This window comes from Myodes glareolus, chromosome 1, assembly GCF_982192425.1.
Source record: "Myodes glareolus chromosome 1, mMyoGla1.1, whole genome shotgun sequence".
NCBI lineage: Eukaryota > Metazoa > Chordata > Mammalia > Rodentia > Cricetidae > Myodes > Myodes glareolus.
The window spans coordinates 134013646-134031082 of record NC_142026.1 but is presented as its reverse complement, the minus strand read 5'-3'; the positions used below and the strand labels follow the sequence as shown (position 1 = coordinate 134031082).

Here is a 17437-nt window from a genome sequence, read left to right as displayed (position 1 = left end):
GCTTTAACCAATAAATCTGTCAGAAGATCAGAGTGTGGAGCTAGTCACATTAGTCAGCCATAGAGGCCAGGCACTGGTGGCACACACCTTTAATCCCAGCACTCAGGAGACAGAGACAGAGGCAAAGGACCTCTGTGAGTTCAAGGCCATCCTGGGATACACGAGGTTGAATCAGCCTAAAAGAGAAACAGAGTCAAGCAGTGGTGGCTCACATCTTTAATCCCAGTGGTAGGGAGGTGGAGATGGGAAGTGATGTGGCTGTATGGAGAGAGGAACATAAGGCGGGAGGAGACAGGAACTCAGGATTTAGTCTGATGATTCATAGACAGGATCTTGCCCCCTTGGTTCTGAGGATTTCACAGAGGTAAGGACTAGTGGCCAGCTGCTCTGCTTTTACCCCCGTGATGTAGGAGGGTTAATTGTCTGTGTTACTTTCATTGGTTAATAAAGAAACTGCCTTGGCCTTTTTGATAGGCCAGCCCTTAGGTGGGTGGAGTAGACAGAACAGAATTGTGGGAGAAAGAAAGCAGAGGCAGGCAGTTGCCATGACTCTCCTCTCCAAGACAGCTGCAGGTTAGAATCCTCCTGGTAAGCCACCACCTCATGGTGACATACAGAAATGGGTTAATCAAGATGTGAGAGTTAGCCAATAAGAGGCTGAAACTAACGGGCCAAGCAGTGTTTAAAAGAATACAGTTTCCATGTAATTATTTCAGGTAAAGCTAGCTGGATGGCGGGACGCAGCCAGCCGCTCCTTCTACACCCCCCGAATATCTGACTCTGGGTTTTTATTAAGACCAATTAGAAATCGTGCACACCTATCAACTAGCGTCAGCTCACAGGTACCACTCCTGCCTTGAGTAAGAGATGCCAACCACTATTAGAAGAACAGGCAAACTCTCATGGTTTGGTGAAAGTGACCAACTGTTCACTCCCCTCTCCACCTTCCCCAGCCCAGAGCTCCTGCTGCTCACAGTGTGTATCCAATGCACAACAAATGTCTAAACACTTCTGGGTCCCCAGTCTCTACTTTCTTTGCCCTGATCTTATGGTTTCTTCCTCTGAGTTCCTCTACATTTCCTGCTATGATTAACAATGAACCACTGTAGCTGCAAGATAGAATTATCTTCTTTCTAGGTCACCTTGTAGTGGCATTTGTGGCTATTTTGTCTTCTGCATTGAAAGCAGGCAAACCAGTTCTATGTCACTTTGGTCCAAAGGCCATCTGACTAACATCCGCACAAATCCTCAAGGATCAGGCATGCTCAGTTGGCACAGGGAGCATCCTGGCTTAGCCAGCTGGAAAGTCCAGTCCCCATTAACCTGACTGAGTGGCTTCTAGTCCCTGTCACCACCATTATGCCCACTAAGCACTTCTGCCTCCCACAAAGGCCCCTAACAGTCCATAAACCAGAGGGCAGGACTTAGCTGAGTGGAGAAGGTAAGAAAGCGCCTCCTGGTGCTGGCTTCCCTGCTGTGGAATATTTAGCTATGTAAGAATGTGTTACATTTGTTTATGCTGCATTTGTTTAATGATGTAAAGAGGTGTTGCCTTTGTTTCACCTTGCCTGCCTAAAGCACCTGATTGGTCTAATAAAAAGCTGAATGGCCAACAGCTGGCAGGCAGAGAGAATAAGTAGGAGGAAAACTCTAGGCAGAAGAGAGAAGATGAGAACAAGGGAAAAAGAGAGGGACACGTGCAGGGCCAGACGTCAAGCAGCCGCTGGCCAGACACAAAAGCAGTGAAAGTAAGATATACAGAAGGAAAGGAAGGTTAAAAACCACAGAGGCAAAACATAGATAAAGAGGAAAAGGTCAAGTTAAAAGAGATAGCACGAAAGGAGCCTAAGCTAAGGCCGGGCATTCATAAGTCTCCATGTCATGATTTGGGAGCTGGTTGGTGGCCCAAAAGAAATCCTGCTACACTTTACCCAGAGGAAAAAAAACCAATGTCAACACTCACCACCATTATAGTATCCCAACAACAGTCCAAACCATCACCTAAAAGGAAGTAAGTTTACTCCCAAGACTTATCCCTTCACCACTCGAATAGCAGAGAACACTGAAGTCACGAGGCCAGAGAAGCGGCTTGCAGGGTAGAGTACCTGTCAGGCAAGCATGAAAACCTGGGTTGGGGCCTCTGGCACCAACACATAAATCCATAAACCCATGCACAGCATGGCATGCACGTGTCATTCCAGCATTGGGGAGGCAAACACAGGTGGATTTCTGGGGCTCACTGGCCAGTCATGCTAGCCAGATCTGTGAGCTGCAGGTTTGGTGAGAGAGAGAGAGCCAGCGTTGACCTGCAGCCTGCACACGAGCGCCTGTGCAGGCAGACACACTCATGCATGCAAAACAGGAAGACTGAAGAGTCCTCAGGACGATCAGTTGGGTTCTCAGTCAACCCAGATCCCCCATTTTAAATCCATCATCCCACTTCACATCTTAGTTGAGTCTATTTCCCCCCCTCCTACAACACAATTGGCATAAAAACAATCTCTCCTTTGACTCAAGGTACTGGTTTGCTGCCCACAAGCCTGGGTCCCAACTTTCTACCATTCAAGTGAAATTTTCTCCCTCTTATGACAGGTGAACTGAGGGCTTAGAAGGCTGTTGTTACAGGTTGACGAATTCTCGAACAACAGGTTTAAAGCAATGCACTGAGAAAACAGCAAAACCCCAACCATGTTAGTTAGCAGTACTGCATTTGCTCCTCTGCTGAAAGGGGGGAAACCCCAACCATGTGAGTTAGCAGTACTGCATTTGCCTCCTCTGCTGAAAGGGGGGGGGCATTTCTTTTGTTTGTATTATAATTTATTTATTGGTTTTCTTTCTCAGTAGCACTGGCTGGCTCTGAGCTTGCTATGTAGAACTCTGGCCTCAAACTCAAAGATTGACCTGCTTCTTCATGGTCTACCATACCCTACAACCTATTTCATTTTTTTCAAGCAGGATTTTAATTTGTTGCCCAGGCTAGACTTGAACACCTAGGCTCGAGAGATCCTCTCGCCTTAGCCTCCCAGTCACGAGCAGAGACCCAGGAATGCCTCATCATGCCCAGCTTTTCTCCTTATTTTTGAAAAAAAATGAAATGAAGACGCTGGCACAGTATCTCTTAAGATCCACTGTGCAAGAAGTCTCTTGCTCCTTTAGCCCCAGTCAATGAGAGGGAAAAACTGGCATTTCCTGTGCACCTGCTTGATACCAGGCTAGCCTTCGGGGAGCTACTCTGGGAACAGGTATTCCCAGCCATTGACGCATAAAGGGACACAGGGGATGGGGCTGGGGAAGCAGGAAGTAGAGGCGGAACCTGAACCTATCATGCACACCGGGCATGTGAGGGGCTAGCTGAGGGGAGGGGGCTACCACACCCTCACACTCTCTACAGCCCCTACCATCTTCACCTTTTAAAGAACCAGCACTTGACAGGAAACTCTGAGGGGAAAACCTGAAGGTTGAAACTTCAATCGGCTAAGTCGAATAGACTGTGAGCCATTGAGCAGATTTCAAAAGAAGCATTCGTGGCCATCCAAGGCCTAACAACATACACAGTTTAACAAACCGACATTTAGGCTCTCTAAGGGAGCATGAGTTCAAGTATGTTGTTCCTGGGCCGCAAGCCCAGTGGCTCAGACCCAGGGACATGCAGGTTAGGTCATCGAACACCCTCCCAGTCAGACAGGAGGAAGCAGGCAAATACTGATCACAGAGGCCACGTGTGGCCCAGAGAGACCATACGCTGGACCACTGCCAGGCTGTCACAGTCCAGAACACAGGCAGGGAAGCCTCTCTCCACCATGGGTCATCAGGGTGACCCGGGTGGGTCATTCTGCCTCGCTAGGATGCTGGTTCCTATTGTAACATCCAGGAAACAGGGGCTCGAAGTTGAGAGGAAGGTGAAGCCTCATTCCCAAATACCCTTGACTAGGCACACATCAGCTGCCGGCTTTTGTCAAGAGCTTGGGCTCTGGAGTCTGCCCGCGGAAGCTATCATCTCAAGGAGAGTTACGAGTTATTCATTCGTTGACTCCTATACACCTGTGTCCTTCATTTGTAGCTCTGAGTAACAAGAGAAACTCCTGGACAGGAGGGCTGTGGTGGGCAAAGCTCACAAAACAATGGATATAAGCTAATGCAGCAGGGGCTGGGCAGGGGGCCAGGCAGGGGGCAGCCAGGAGCCTCTTAGTTAAGAGCACTCGCTACTTCCAGAGGACCCACATCACTGCCACAGCCACTTAGAACTCTAGCTCTGGGGAACCCAACTTCTGGCCTTTTCCGGCACCTGCACACACATGGCACATACTCACACATAAATAAAATAAAATTTAAAAAGGGATACAACAGTCTCTACACTCAAGTTTTCTTTCATTTTGAGACATCAGTTTCATTCCTGCAAAAAAAAAAAATTACCCTAAGAGATACACACCACCCTTAACCTCTATCCCATCAGAGCCCAAGGCCTGCCTCCCAGACAGCAACACATGCCCAGGGCTGTAGGCGACAAGCCCTTAACAAAGCTGCAGTCTGCAGTCCCTCCCAGTGATCTTTTCCTAGTAATGACTTTCCTCTGGTCTAGTTCCTTGTCCTGTATAGACTCCTGGATCTCAGACCTGGTCAAGAACTAACTCTCTCTCACATCCTCTGCCTCTGTAAGTTCGCTGAAAAGTACCAAGGATGGAGATGTGCCACGCAGATCCGGGCCCGGGAGAACCATCCGAGGCAAGTAGCTACCACTTTGCTGGAGAGACGTAACTCCTGGAGGAAGGCACACTTCCCAAGAGGTGAGAAAGATCACCTGTGAGTGCCATCCCTGTGCCTGGCGCTAACTCACCTCCAGCTGGCCTCTAATCCACCTGAGTCAGGAGTTCCTCCGTGAGTTGGAGGGACCGAAGTCAAACTTCCTAGGAAGCCGGAGGAAAGGCGTCTTTCCACCGTTGACTCTTGCATTGAGATAAACGCTTCCCGAGTTACCCTGCTGCCTCCAGAACCCCGAATGAGCCTTGGAATAGCATCCGGTCGCCCGGCTTCCCGAGTTACCCTGCTGCCTCCAGAACCCCGAATGAGCCTTGGAATAGCATCCGGTCGCCCGAGGCCACCTTTCAACCTCCGCCGCCCGGGTTCCGGGCACTCCCTCACCGCTACTTCAGTGCACACCCAGGCGACAGCTGCCTCAACAGCAGCTTTAGGGATGGCGTCCCTGGGGTTCGGGTTTTCCTCATTAAAATCTCTGCACTTTACAGAGCGACTCGGGGCCCCAAGTCAGCAGATTGTAAAACTCCTATAAAACTCAGCACCCGAGAGATCTAACGAGGCTCTGCCAGCTCCAGCGTGCCCACGTCACCAAACGCCACCGAGAAGCGCGTCTGGGGGAGCTGAGGACCCCGATCGCAGCTGGGGTCCAGCTCCAGCTGGTGGGTGCAAGAGCCGGGGCGTTCTCACCGACTCCGGACGCGGAGCAGCTACGGACCGGCCCTCTCCGCGTCCGCGCCCGCCCGGAGCCCCGCGGAGCGCACGAGCCGGGGACCCCCAACCTCAGGCCCTGGGACCCCACGCCCAAGCCGCGGCCGGCCACTTACGGTTCCATCTCGGAGCCCCGGGCTCTCGGCCGCCGCCGGCGCGTCCCGAGCCCGCCCGGCGTCCCGCAGCCGCCGCAGCAGGAGCCACCCGCGAGGCCGAGCAGCCGGCCGCGGAAAACGCATCAGAGCGCGACGCGCGGTCACGTGCGCGGAAGCGGCGGGCCGGCAGGGAGGAGCGGCCTACAGCAGCATTCACGCTGGACACCTGTCACGTGGGCGATCGGCGTGGACAGCCGAGGTTCGGGTCTAAAAATCACTGAGGAGTACGATCCCAGAGACCCTGTCCAGGTCCCCAGACACTCGTCGTGGCTACTTCCGCTTTCCTTCATCTCCGAAAGTGGGGGGAAGTATGTAAGAAACTATTAGCAGCTCTCTAAAGTTTACTGCCGTGTTAAGGCGTCAGCACGTGCCACGCTGTCTCTCTAGCAACCATTAAAACTAATGCCCGCGGGTTTGTGATACCCACAACCAGAAGCCGAGGGAGACGAGCATGCCCAGTGCAGCCTCTCCCCCTCTAGCATGCAGGGCTCAGGCCCAACTCTTCTGCCTCCTGTGTCTCCCTTCACCTTTGCTGCACCAGCCCCAGTCAGAGTGAAACGGGTATTAGTCACGGTGTGGATGTGATATATTTGCTTCTGCTGTGGAACATTTGTTTAATGATGCAAAGATGTGTTGCATTCTTTTATGTAGCATTTGTTTAACGCTCTGAAGCTGGGGTTACTTGGTCCATCTAAAACATCTGATTGGTCTAATAAAGAGCTGAACGGCCAATAACAAGGCAGGAGGAAGGATAGGCGGGGCTGGCAGGCAGAGACAATAAGAAGGAGAAATCTGGGACGAAGAGATGAAGGAACTAGGAAAGGAGAAGAGGATGCCACTGCTTAGCCACACAGCCAGCCATGGAATAAGAGTCAAAGTAAGATATACAGAAGGAAAGGGAAAAGCCCAGAGGCCTAAAAGTAGATGGGATAATTTAAGGAAAACTGGCTAGCAACAAGTCAAACTAAGGCTGGGTATTTATAAGCACTATTAAGTGTCTGTATGTGATTTCTTTGGGAGCTTGGTGGCGGGCCCCCCAAAAAGTAAAGAACCCAAACAGTAGAAACAGCCAATGACAGTATTGAACTGTGCGATTCCAACTATCCCTGCTGTTGCCACTTGTCACTTTTTACGTGCCTCCCCCCCTTTCCAAGATCTGACAGCCCAGCATGGGAGACACTGCACACATGAGCATTAAGCAAATGATTCGGGGGCACTTGCTGACTGACTAGCAATAGACTCGCCAGCTTTCTAAAATTGGGAGAACTGAGGAAGCCTTCTCATGGGATCAGAGACAGAAGGCAGGGGCCAGTGAGTGCCTCACCTTCCGACTAGCGTGAGCCAGTGGCTGTGCTGGGCCTGAGCCTTCTCATAGTATAAGCACTGAGAGTCATATATCCTGGAGACCCCACCCCCACCCCCCGCCCCAGGCAGGCAAAGATCAACAGAAGTCACACCCTGGCCTTGGTTTTTATTGTTGTTGGTTGTTTCTGTGAGTTACCAGGCAAACCTGTCTTAACATTAAAAAAAAAAAAAAAGTCTTTAGCTTGATTCCCTCAAGAACAGAACTAGGGACAGTAGTCTCCATGTTAATTTCATCAAGAACCTGAGAGATGACAGAAGAGTGTACTGGAAGGGTCTGAGCTCTCAGGGGGCTGGCGGCTTCACCACACATAGCTGATTGGTCTACAGGACAGTGCCAGAGAAACTACCGGAAACTACCATCTCTCGGCTTGTCCTATCTCCTGTGGCCCGTGGGTTAAAGTCTAGCCTGCACACCCAGGGACTACCCATCCCGGGCAAACAACCCAGGGCCAGGGCCTTCAGGTACCGGGCAGCCCACCCCTCTGTCAGCACTACTGTGCCAGGGCCTGTGGTGGCAGAGGCTGGAAGCCTGGGAGTTTTCACAAGCACAGAGGAAGCAGAGTGGAATGAGGACCAAGGAGAAAAGCCAAGGCAGGGGCAGTGCTGGTCTGAGCAAGGCCAGGTCTGAGGAGCTGGCCTGCGGATCCTGCACTGGGAAACGGGGTTGCTCTGGAAATGCGAAATGAGGCATTTGGACACGATTAGTAGTCTTTGGGGGCTTTCTTGAGACTTCAGCTGAAGGTGGTGACCTTGTCTCCATGGTGACCTCAGGGTATGCCTACCTGAGGGTGAATTCCTCCAGGAGAGCAGGCAACCTGAGCATTGGGTAGGGAATTCCAGTATTGATCCAAGATTGGGGGCGATGAACCCAAAGGGCAGAAGAGCAAATTAGCTTAGCACAGTGGTCGCAAAATGTGCTGAAGTGAGAGTGAGTGTGAGAAGTGGGGAGATTTAAGAAACCTCAACCCAGTTAAAGCAGATCAGAAGTGCAGCTTAGAGTGGGTGCTTTGTGGGGCTCCCCCAGGACTCTGAGGCACAGCAAGTTCGTTAATCAACTGTAGCTCTCCCTGGGGGCCAGCTGCATCTCTGAGCTCCGGATACTCTGTATCCCGGTGAGAAGTAAGAAATCCTAGTCATAAAGGCTGCAGTGCCATCTCCCTGGAGAGTGACACTAGCTCTCCCTGGCGTGGACATGGCTCTTAATGCTGGAGACTATGACATAGCTCCCATCTCACTGCTGTGGGAAGGACGCAGTCCCCTGCAGGAGGATGCAGAAACTGGTTACCTGCAGAAGCATCCAGTCTCCACAGCAGCCATGAGACCAGGTCGATCTGCCATTCCCAGAACTTAATACCCAACCCCAAACATGGGACTGCACCCTAGAATCATCACTGACTTGGGGGGTGGGCAATGGCCCAGTTAGCTTCGCTTAGAGATAAAACCCTGTCTTAGAATCCTGCTGCGGTTTGGTAGGGAAGCACAGTTGAGCGTTGCTCGATACACTGGCCCAGAGCAAATGGCCAAAACGGCTTTTTGCTGGGCATGTGGGTGTATGGAGACAGGTACAGCGCAGACTCCTTGTTCTTTCCAAGTTCTGTTTGGCTCATTCATTCCACAAGGAGTGAAGCAAGACAGGGAGTGCGCACTGGCTCCCACTGCCCCCCACCTTACACTGAGGCAGCACTCACAACTGGGGGGTCTCCAGTGGGAGGAGGAGAGGGAAGGAGTGAGAACCAGAGCAAGCAGGCACAAGTACCTGTGCTTCTGGAGGGTGGTCGGTCCTCAGCTCAACCCACTTCCTGTGCAGCAAATCAAAGGCTGCTCAGTTAGACCATAAGGTTGCATACACTGCTGAGGTAGGGAAGGCTGAGGTGAGCCAGTCCTAGGCACAGGATGGATCTGCCCAGCTACAAGACCCAGAGTCGAGAGGAAATCCTCTGCTTCAGCCTTGAACACACAGATAGATCCGAGGGCTTTCCTTTGGTTTCCTGACTCTGGACTAAACCAAACGACTCAAGAACACACAGGGTAGGGGGGTATGGGGTACAGAAAGTTCCAGAGGAGCAGTGACCTGGGCCAGCAAAGCTGGGGGACTTCACAGGGTGAACTTGGACTATGAGTGGTGGTATTAGAGCCGCCAGGACCTGAGGTGGTGGCCCGGGGAGAGAGAGCCTCCTGATGCACTTTCCTAAGGAGGCTGCTACGGTTCAAATGCATGAAGGTAATTTTTAAAGTTATGGAGGCATTCTTGATATTACTAAGTCATTTCTGGATAGGACAAGAGAGACTGTGAGACAGTTGTTATTTTAGAAAGAGACTTGGGGGTTGCGCTAATGATCTGGTTGATAAAGTGCTTGCCACACAAGCATGAGGACCTGGATTCAATCCCCCAGAATCCACAATAAACAGTCAGGCAGGATGGCTGTGTGCTTGTAATCTCAGCTCTGGGCAGGCAGAGAAAGGCTCCCTGCGGCACACTGGTCAGCCAGGCTAGCAGAGACGGTGATGGGAGATTCGCCAGTGAGAGAGGGGCGGGGGTGGGGGGGCTGGGGGAGCTGGAGACAGGCTCAGCGACTAAGACTGCCTACTATGCAAACACAAGTGCTTGAGTTTGGATCCCAACACTCGTGTAAAAAGCCAGGCAAGAAAGAACATAAAGTTGGGTGTTTAGGGAGGTGGGGAGGATAGACGATGATTTAGGGAAAGGGAAAACATGAAGGAAAAAAATTTACATAAAAAAATTTAGCCAAAAAAAAAAAAAAAAAAAAAGCCAGGCAAGACTATGTAGGCCCCAACCCTGTGGGGTGCAGAGATGGAGGGTCGCTGGGGCTTATTGGCCGTCAGCCTAGCCAGGTTCAGTGAGAAATCCTATCTCAAGGGAGTAAGATGGAGGGTGAGAGAGTAGGACAGCAAAACCTTCTTGGGGCTTCTGTATACAAGCATGGGTGCACACACCTGCACACATACAACAAACACACATACACCACACCCGCTCACATACACCATACACACACACCACACCTGCACACACACATACACACCACACCCACACCCATACACCACACTACACACACATACACCACACACACACATACACCACACCACACACAACACACCTGCACACACACATACACACCACACACACCACACCCGCACACACACACATACACATATACCACACCCATACACATACACCATACCACACCCACACACACACACACATACACACACACACCACACACTCACACACATATCACACCTGCACACATAGACCACACACTCACACATACACCAAACACTCACACACACACCACACTCACACACCAAATCTGCACACATACACCACACACTCACAAATACACCACACTCACATACATACACTACACTTGCATGGTGTAGGAGTTCTTCTGTCTATGTGTTGTTTTCATTGGTTAATAAAGGAACTGCTTTGGCCTGTTGATAGGGCAGAACTTAGGTAGGCGGGGAAGACAGAACTGAATGCTGGGAGGAAGAAAGGCAGAATTGGAGAGACACCATGTAGTCACCGGAGACAGAGGCTGGGAATTTTACCCAGTAAGCCACTGCCATGTGGCAATACACAGATCAATAGAAATGGGTTAAACCAAGATGTAAGAGTTAGTCAATAAGAAGTTAGATCTAATGAGCCAAGCAGTGATTTAATTAATGCAGTTTCTGTACGTGATTATTTTGGTTTTGGGTGGCCAGGACAAACAAGCAGCCCTCTTCTTGCAATACCTGCACACATACACATCACACCTACACACATACAGCACACATACTCACCACACCTGCACACATATACCACACATGTATACCATACTCGCACATACACACACACACACCACCTGCACACATACACACCACACATTCACACATACCACACCTGCACACATATACCACACACACACACACCACACCTGTACACATATACCATACATATACATCTCACCTGCACACATACACCACACACTTACACACACACACACACACACACACACACACTTCAAAAATAAAAACACCCAACACATGGTAGGCAGAGGTAGGCAGATTTAAGTTTGAGGCCAACCTGGCCTACACGGTGAGTTCATTAGTCCAGGCAACATAGTAAGACTCTAAAACTAAATAAAAAAAATACTTAAAAGAGAGAAAAACCAAGGAGGTGTCCCATGCCTCTAATACCAGCACTGGAGAAGCTGGATCAGAACAGTCATGAATTCAGGGCCAGTAGAGACTGCAGAGAGGTACAGGTCAGGAATAAGTAAATAAACACTGTGCTCACCCCAAGGCTCTCACAGAAATAATTAAATGCTATTGAACCACCAAGCAAGAGGTCTGATCGTGTGGCTTCAGCTGCTGCTGCTGCAGCGCAGGACGGGCCTGGGAGACTGCAGGCTTTATAGACATGCCTGTAGCATGTGGAATATGGATGCACAATGAGGTACACGGAAGAATGCAATGTAAGATGATGGGGTCCCAGAAGGCTCAAGTCCCAGGGAAGTATTGTTTCACAACCTGTCTAATTATTCACCTTCCTCCTGCCTCAGAACTGAGAGGCTGTTCAGAAAAGAAGATCCGGCCAGGACAGTGGAAAAGGACAACAGGAGCCTGCTCATGTACAGCAGAAGGGTGACAGACCTGGCTGCCAAGCAAGCCACCCGTCCTGGGGTCTGTGGATTGTTGGGAGTACTCCGCATACTCAATAGGAACCTGTATTCTATACAGGGGACTGATGTGTCCAGTATCTGTGAAAGGGGTGATCTGGAGCTGTAGTTCAATAGTAGGGTGCTTGCCTGGCATGCTTGGGGCCCAGGCTACATCCCCAGCACTGTAAAAATCAGGGTGCACAACTTTGAGCTAAGAAGTTTCTTTGTGTGTTTGGAAGTTCATGGTTGAGGTGCAGAGCAATGGGGTGAAAACTGGGCAGCAGAGCTGGGGTCTCATCAGCAGGGAGTTGGCATGGGAGGTCCTCCTGCATATGTGTTGCTTTTATTGGTTAATGAATAAAGAAGTTGTTTTAGCAGAATAGAGCTAGGCAGGGAAAACTAAACTGAATGCTGGGAGAAAGAAGGCGGAGTCAGAGAGACACCATGTAGCCTCTGCCAGGAACAGACGAGCTGGAACCTTGCCAGTAAGCCATGGTCATGCGGTGATACACAGGTTAATAAAAATGGGTTAAATTAAGATGTAAGAGTTAGCCAATAAGAAGCTAGAGCTAATGGGCCAAGCAGTGATTTAATTAATACAGCTTCTGTGTGGTTATTTCGGGAGTCTGAGCAGCCGGGAACAACCAAGCAGCCTCCTACAACAAGGAGTGACTTCCATGTCATAGCTTCCTGGGTTAGTATGAGCCCTGGGGGAGCTTGCAGGCAGATCATGGAGTGCAGTTCTGACCAGACCCCTGCCACTGCCAAGCCTTCACTTCCTCACAAGCATCTCCCTCCTTCTCCAATGTTTTATGGTCTGTGGGTCTTTATACCATCAAACACCCTGTAAATTCGGTGTCCTGCCCACTTGTGGACACAGGACTAGGTTACAAAGCTTGGTCACAGCAATCCTTCCTGTATTCTAAATAATGGTTCCTTACAAACCACAGATAATGGGCCCAGGCAAGGCATCTAGAGATCCTGCTGCCAGCATCCCCTCTTCTTCCTCCCTGTGGAGGCTGGCATGGATGTCACACTGCTCCTCATTCAGTGAACAGCGAATAGAGAGATAAAAGTTTTGCCTGGGACTAGAACTTAAATTCCAGTCCCACCTGAGTATTCTGTTTTCTGGACCCTTGCATCATTCACTGAGATCTCCAGTGCCCCAGAAGTTGAGCCAGCAAGCATCTATACCCTGTCTCAATGCCAAAACAAAAGAGACAAACACTCAGAAGTCCTAGAATGACTCAAGGCAGATCCAGATGCCTAGATCAGAGTTACTGTGGTACTAAGGATCCTGTTCCATCTTTAGCTTCAGGGAATCTCTGCCCAACTTCTCCCTTTGATCTGGAAGCTGCCAGACAGGTAAGAAGAGTCAGTAGTGCCTGGTTCCAATACTGTAATCCTCCTCAATTCACACTTAACGTCCCTCTGTAACACACGTACAACTCACACTCACAGGAGCACCCCAGGTCCTCTTACAGGGGGTTTGATTCCTCCTGTAGGGTATTTGATTGAATTCACACATTGACAAGTAGACGTTGCCAGAGAGTCTGTGAAATCACACAGAGAGCAAAGAGGGAGAACAAGGCACAGGGAGTTACTGCAGCAGCAGACAAGAGTTCTGAGTCTAAGGAGGTCCCGCCTCAGGGGCAAACCCTGCAGAACACAGGGCAAGGCATGGAAGGATCCACAAGGCTTGTGCTTAGATGTTCACTGGGGACTTGGCAGGGGCAGCCAGCTGAACTTTCCAGGGTGACACTTGGGGTTCGGGAACTGTGAGAAACTGAGGCGTGCCTACAGCTGTGAAGCGTTTATCCCCATATAATATCCAATCATGGGCTAAGTGCACACATTCATCTCTCTACTGTGGATGAATATTTAGTCGGCCTCCAGCTTAGAAACATTATACTGTACCGATGTCCGCACAAACCTATTCTGACAAGAACAGCTTCCTGTCTCCCAATGGACTCCTGTCTGGGTCCCAGTAGGAGATGCCACACTCAAGAGGAAACGTGGGGTAGGTGAAAGCCCAGACTTTGCAGACACTAAGCATTTTCTACAGAGATGACACCCACTTGTACCCCATGTGAAGTATATGACAGTTCTAAGTCCTTGTCAACAGATCTGCCTTTTCCACTGATGCCATTGCTGGGGAGTGTACCAGACCTAAGGCTCTCCTTCTCTTTTGAAGAACTTCACAGAGAGCCAACCCCTCTTCCCCATGAATATGAGTGAGAAGGAGCAGTTCAAATGGTTAGTAGCCCCTGATGGCAGTCAACTGCTACTAAGTTAAACACTGTTCAGGCTAACTTGTGTTGTCTGTCCTCCCCGGCCGAGGACATCTCTTATGGTGTCTGTCCTCTCTGGCCGAGCAGATCTCTTCACAAAGAACATCTTTGTGAAGGTTGCATTCAGGGGCTTCACTTTTCTGCCACAATTCCATGGTGGAATTCAGTGATTTCTCTAAATCCAGGGAGTTCATAAAGGGCTGACTTAAGCCTGGAACCCAGGATTTCAGCTCCCCACTTTCCCTTTCTTAGTAGGGACCACAACTGTCATCTCCCATTCTGTGGAGATGATTGTTAGTATTCTGATCGCATGGCTGCAACTTCCACCAGGGGCACAAAGCCACGCCAGCTGATGGAGGGAGGGGCTCGCCATCGTTGGGGACAAGTCATTAACAGTTGTGTTCCTTGCCTTACCCTGTTAGAGCAAACTGTTAACCATGTGAGGTTAGTCTCTGGTCCTCTGGGGAAGTGGGGAGGGCTGGTGTGTCATTAGTCACACGTGAGGAAACCAGGACAGCGGCGAGGAGAGTGGCTGTCAACGGAGTAGTAGCAAGTCCGCCGTCTGGAGAGGCAGACCCAGCAGCCGGAACTGGAACCTGAGCATCCCAGCTGGGGTGTGAAGGAATGACCCACTGATGTGGAGGCTCAGTGGAGCTCCTGAGGAGTGTTCAGTGACCTATAAAACACTCCCTGCTTCAGAAGTTGCTGCGGTTCTCAGCGAAGTGCTTTGCTGCATGTGACAGTATAAAGCATCCTGCAGTCCTCTTGTTCTCAGGGCAGGGTGCAGATTTAACCTCTGCCCCTTTCCAACTATGGGAAGTTTGTCTGCAGAACCTAACTCAAATGACAACGATTCACACGCTTGCTAGAGGGCAGGCAGCCAAACTGCTTGTCACTTCCCCCAGTGACCCCGGTGACTTCACTGACTGACGTCGCTGTTCCGATGCAATCTGAAGTCACTGGTGTGATGGTTAGTGTTAGCTGTCAGCGTGACAATTTAGAATCATCTGGAAGATGGGCCCTGGACATGCCTGAGCAGGGGTGGGTGGAGGTATTTTAGTTGTATTGTGTGAGGGAGGGACCTCCGCCCACCATGAGCAGTACCATTCCCTAGGCTATAGAAGGAGAAAGGCTACTGTGTATCCATCTCTCTGTTGTCCGGCTATGGCTATGACATGAACATCTGCTTTGAGGTGTTGACACTTTGGCTTCCTTGCCATCATGAACTCGTCTCCCTCCAGCGACCTTTGCCAGGGTGGTTTGTTTGTCATTTATTTTCAGCACAACACTGGTCTGAGGTCAAGGCTCTAACCTTACCCACCCCCGCTCTAAGATGCTCTGTACCCTCCGGTCTGTGCCCTGAACAGATCATGTGTGTAGGGCTCCAGGGGGTTTATACGCCTCCTCCTCTTTTGTAAGTTTGACCTGTGATGCCCCATCTAGGAAGCTCCTCACTCTTCTTAAAGACTCTTCTGACCACCTGACCTGACATAGGACCTCTCCTGCCATCATGTCTCCTGGTTTGCCTGGCTTGCTTTCATGGAAACCTGAAATCCCATTTCTGTAAGTGCCTAGATTTAGTCTTAAGTCTTTGTTGCTCACAGTCACATCCGCCGCACGTAGAACAGCCACGGGAGATACCCAGTAGCTGTTACAGCTGAATGTGTGGACAGAATGACACAATTACAGATTAACCATGTGTGTGATTTATTCCCTTTTCTACTACCTGCGCGGAGACCACGCCCTTATTTGCTGGTTCCTTTATCCAAGAAATGTTCTCAGTGGACACTAAACAGAGTGGTGGGAGACACTCAGGAAAAGAGATGGGAGATTCTCTTACTTCAACAATGCAATTTGAAACGCCCGGGAGCTTCCTTTACCTGCAGGTCTCTCATTAGAGAGATTATGGGGCTCACAGGGTCTCCGCGCCACATCACTACACGACTAAATATTTTTAAATTTTATTATTGTTGTGTGTGTGCCATGTGTATGATGTGTGACGTGCAGGCACGCGTGGGTGACAGCGTGCTTGCAGAGGTGAGAGGACACCTTTCGGAGTAGGTTCTTTCCTTCCACCTTTGTGTGGGTTTGGAGTTCAAACTCGGGTAATCAGGCTTGCATAGCAAGAGGCTTGCTCCCCTGCGTCCCCTCACCTGCCTGCTCTGCGTCTTTTAAAATGGCCTTTCCATTCATGGACATGATAGAGCCCCAGGAAGCTGCTGGGCTTTCCAGATTTACTTGTGACACAGCTTTTGGTGCAAGAGTGTAACTATTAGTCCAGCATATGGAGTGCCACCCTTTACCATCAAATGTGTGAACTGTTTATGTGTCAGACTCCCCACCTGCAGAAACCTCGGTCAAGCTGTCCATTTCACAGATGAGGAAGCTCGAGATTTGACTCCGGTAACTCCCTGCTCACACAGCTACTCAGTAACGCCATCAACTTAGGCCCGTGCCTCTCTGGACCCAGCAAGTCCTTTCCCTACAGCTCCAGGCATTAGATATGCAAGCCCTTTGGCCACAGACACACTTCCCCACCAGGAAGCAACGGCGGCGCAGCGAAGAAGGGAAAGGTGCCCTTCAGCAAGCCTCCGCAGGCTGCTGCACCTCTCTGGTTTCCACTGCAGGTAGGGGACAGAAAGAGCTCAAACAAACCCACACCCACAGCTCCTCTGGACGCTCACTCATACGTGGAGGCTACACGCATCTTCTCTGGAAAGGGAAGAATCCGGGGTTTGAGAACATGTGCCAGGGCCTGAGCACCCCAGCACAGAGGCAAAGGCCCACCCTACTCAGGGAAGCTCAGGTGTGTGTGTGTGTGTGTGTGTGTGTGTGTGTGTGTGTGTGTGTGTGTAGGGGTGGGGGCGGCAGTTCCCCAAAGCAGGGCTTGGCCATGCTCCTGTGGCGACAGCTAGGCAGCAAGCGTGGGAGATCGGGACATGAGGGAGGAGCCAAGCAGGGATGAAAGCCCAGTCCTCCTAAGGCGAGCCTCCCGGCTCAGGGTTCTAGAATGGAGAAGGGCCCAGGCAGGACCAGGCCGCTTGGGGCTGCCCTTGACCCCTCGCCCTGTCCCGGACTCAGGGTTCCGGGGCTGGGGTGTGGCGGCGGGAACACAGGGCCGGGGCCCTCGGCACCTACCTGTAGTAGCGGTCATCCTTGAACGGCGCGAGGTCCTCCTTGAGCTCGCGGTACGCCTCCTGCAGCCGCTGGCAGAGCTGCTTGAAACCGTTGCAGAGCGGCGGCTCGAAGACAGGGTATTCCGCGTCCATGCCCGCGCCGAGCTGCGCTCCGCCCTCCCGATCGCCGCCCTCGCCCCCTCTCCTCTGCCTGCTCCAGGCGCGGGCCTCGGGCGCACTTGGGCGGGACCGGGCAGGGGGAGGAGCAGAGACCGGGAGCTGGGGAGGGGGCGCGCGGGGAGGCGCCGGCGCCACTCAGCGACCCGAGGCCCCGTCGCCGCCCGCCTGCCAGGGTTCCCGCCCGGGAGAGGGAGGCCCAGCCC

At 51.2% G+C, this 17437-nt stretch overlaps 1 protein-coding gene across 2 annotated transcripts in view; it reads right to left on the bottom strand.

The window, feature by feature from the left end:
* The window catches only part of Tmem181 (transmembrane protein 181), a 54588-nt gene extending 37366 nt beyond the window's left edge, over positions 1–17222 (bottom strand). Inside the window, exon 1 of one of the 2 annotated variants that reach the window (XM_087912252.1) lies at positions 17077–17222. In XM_087912252.1, the coding sequence (XP_087768378.1) occupies positions 17077–17207 (131 nt within the window). In that variant the 5' untranslated portion in view covers positions 17208–17222. Of the gene's footprint in view, positions 1–5579; positions 5713–17076 lie in introns of those variants that run through there. The other variant, XM_087912255.1, reaches the window with a different exon arrangement.
* Between the last annotated feature and the right edge of the window lie 215 nt (positions 17223–17437).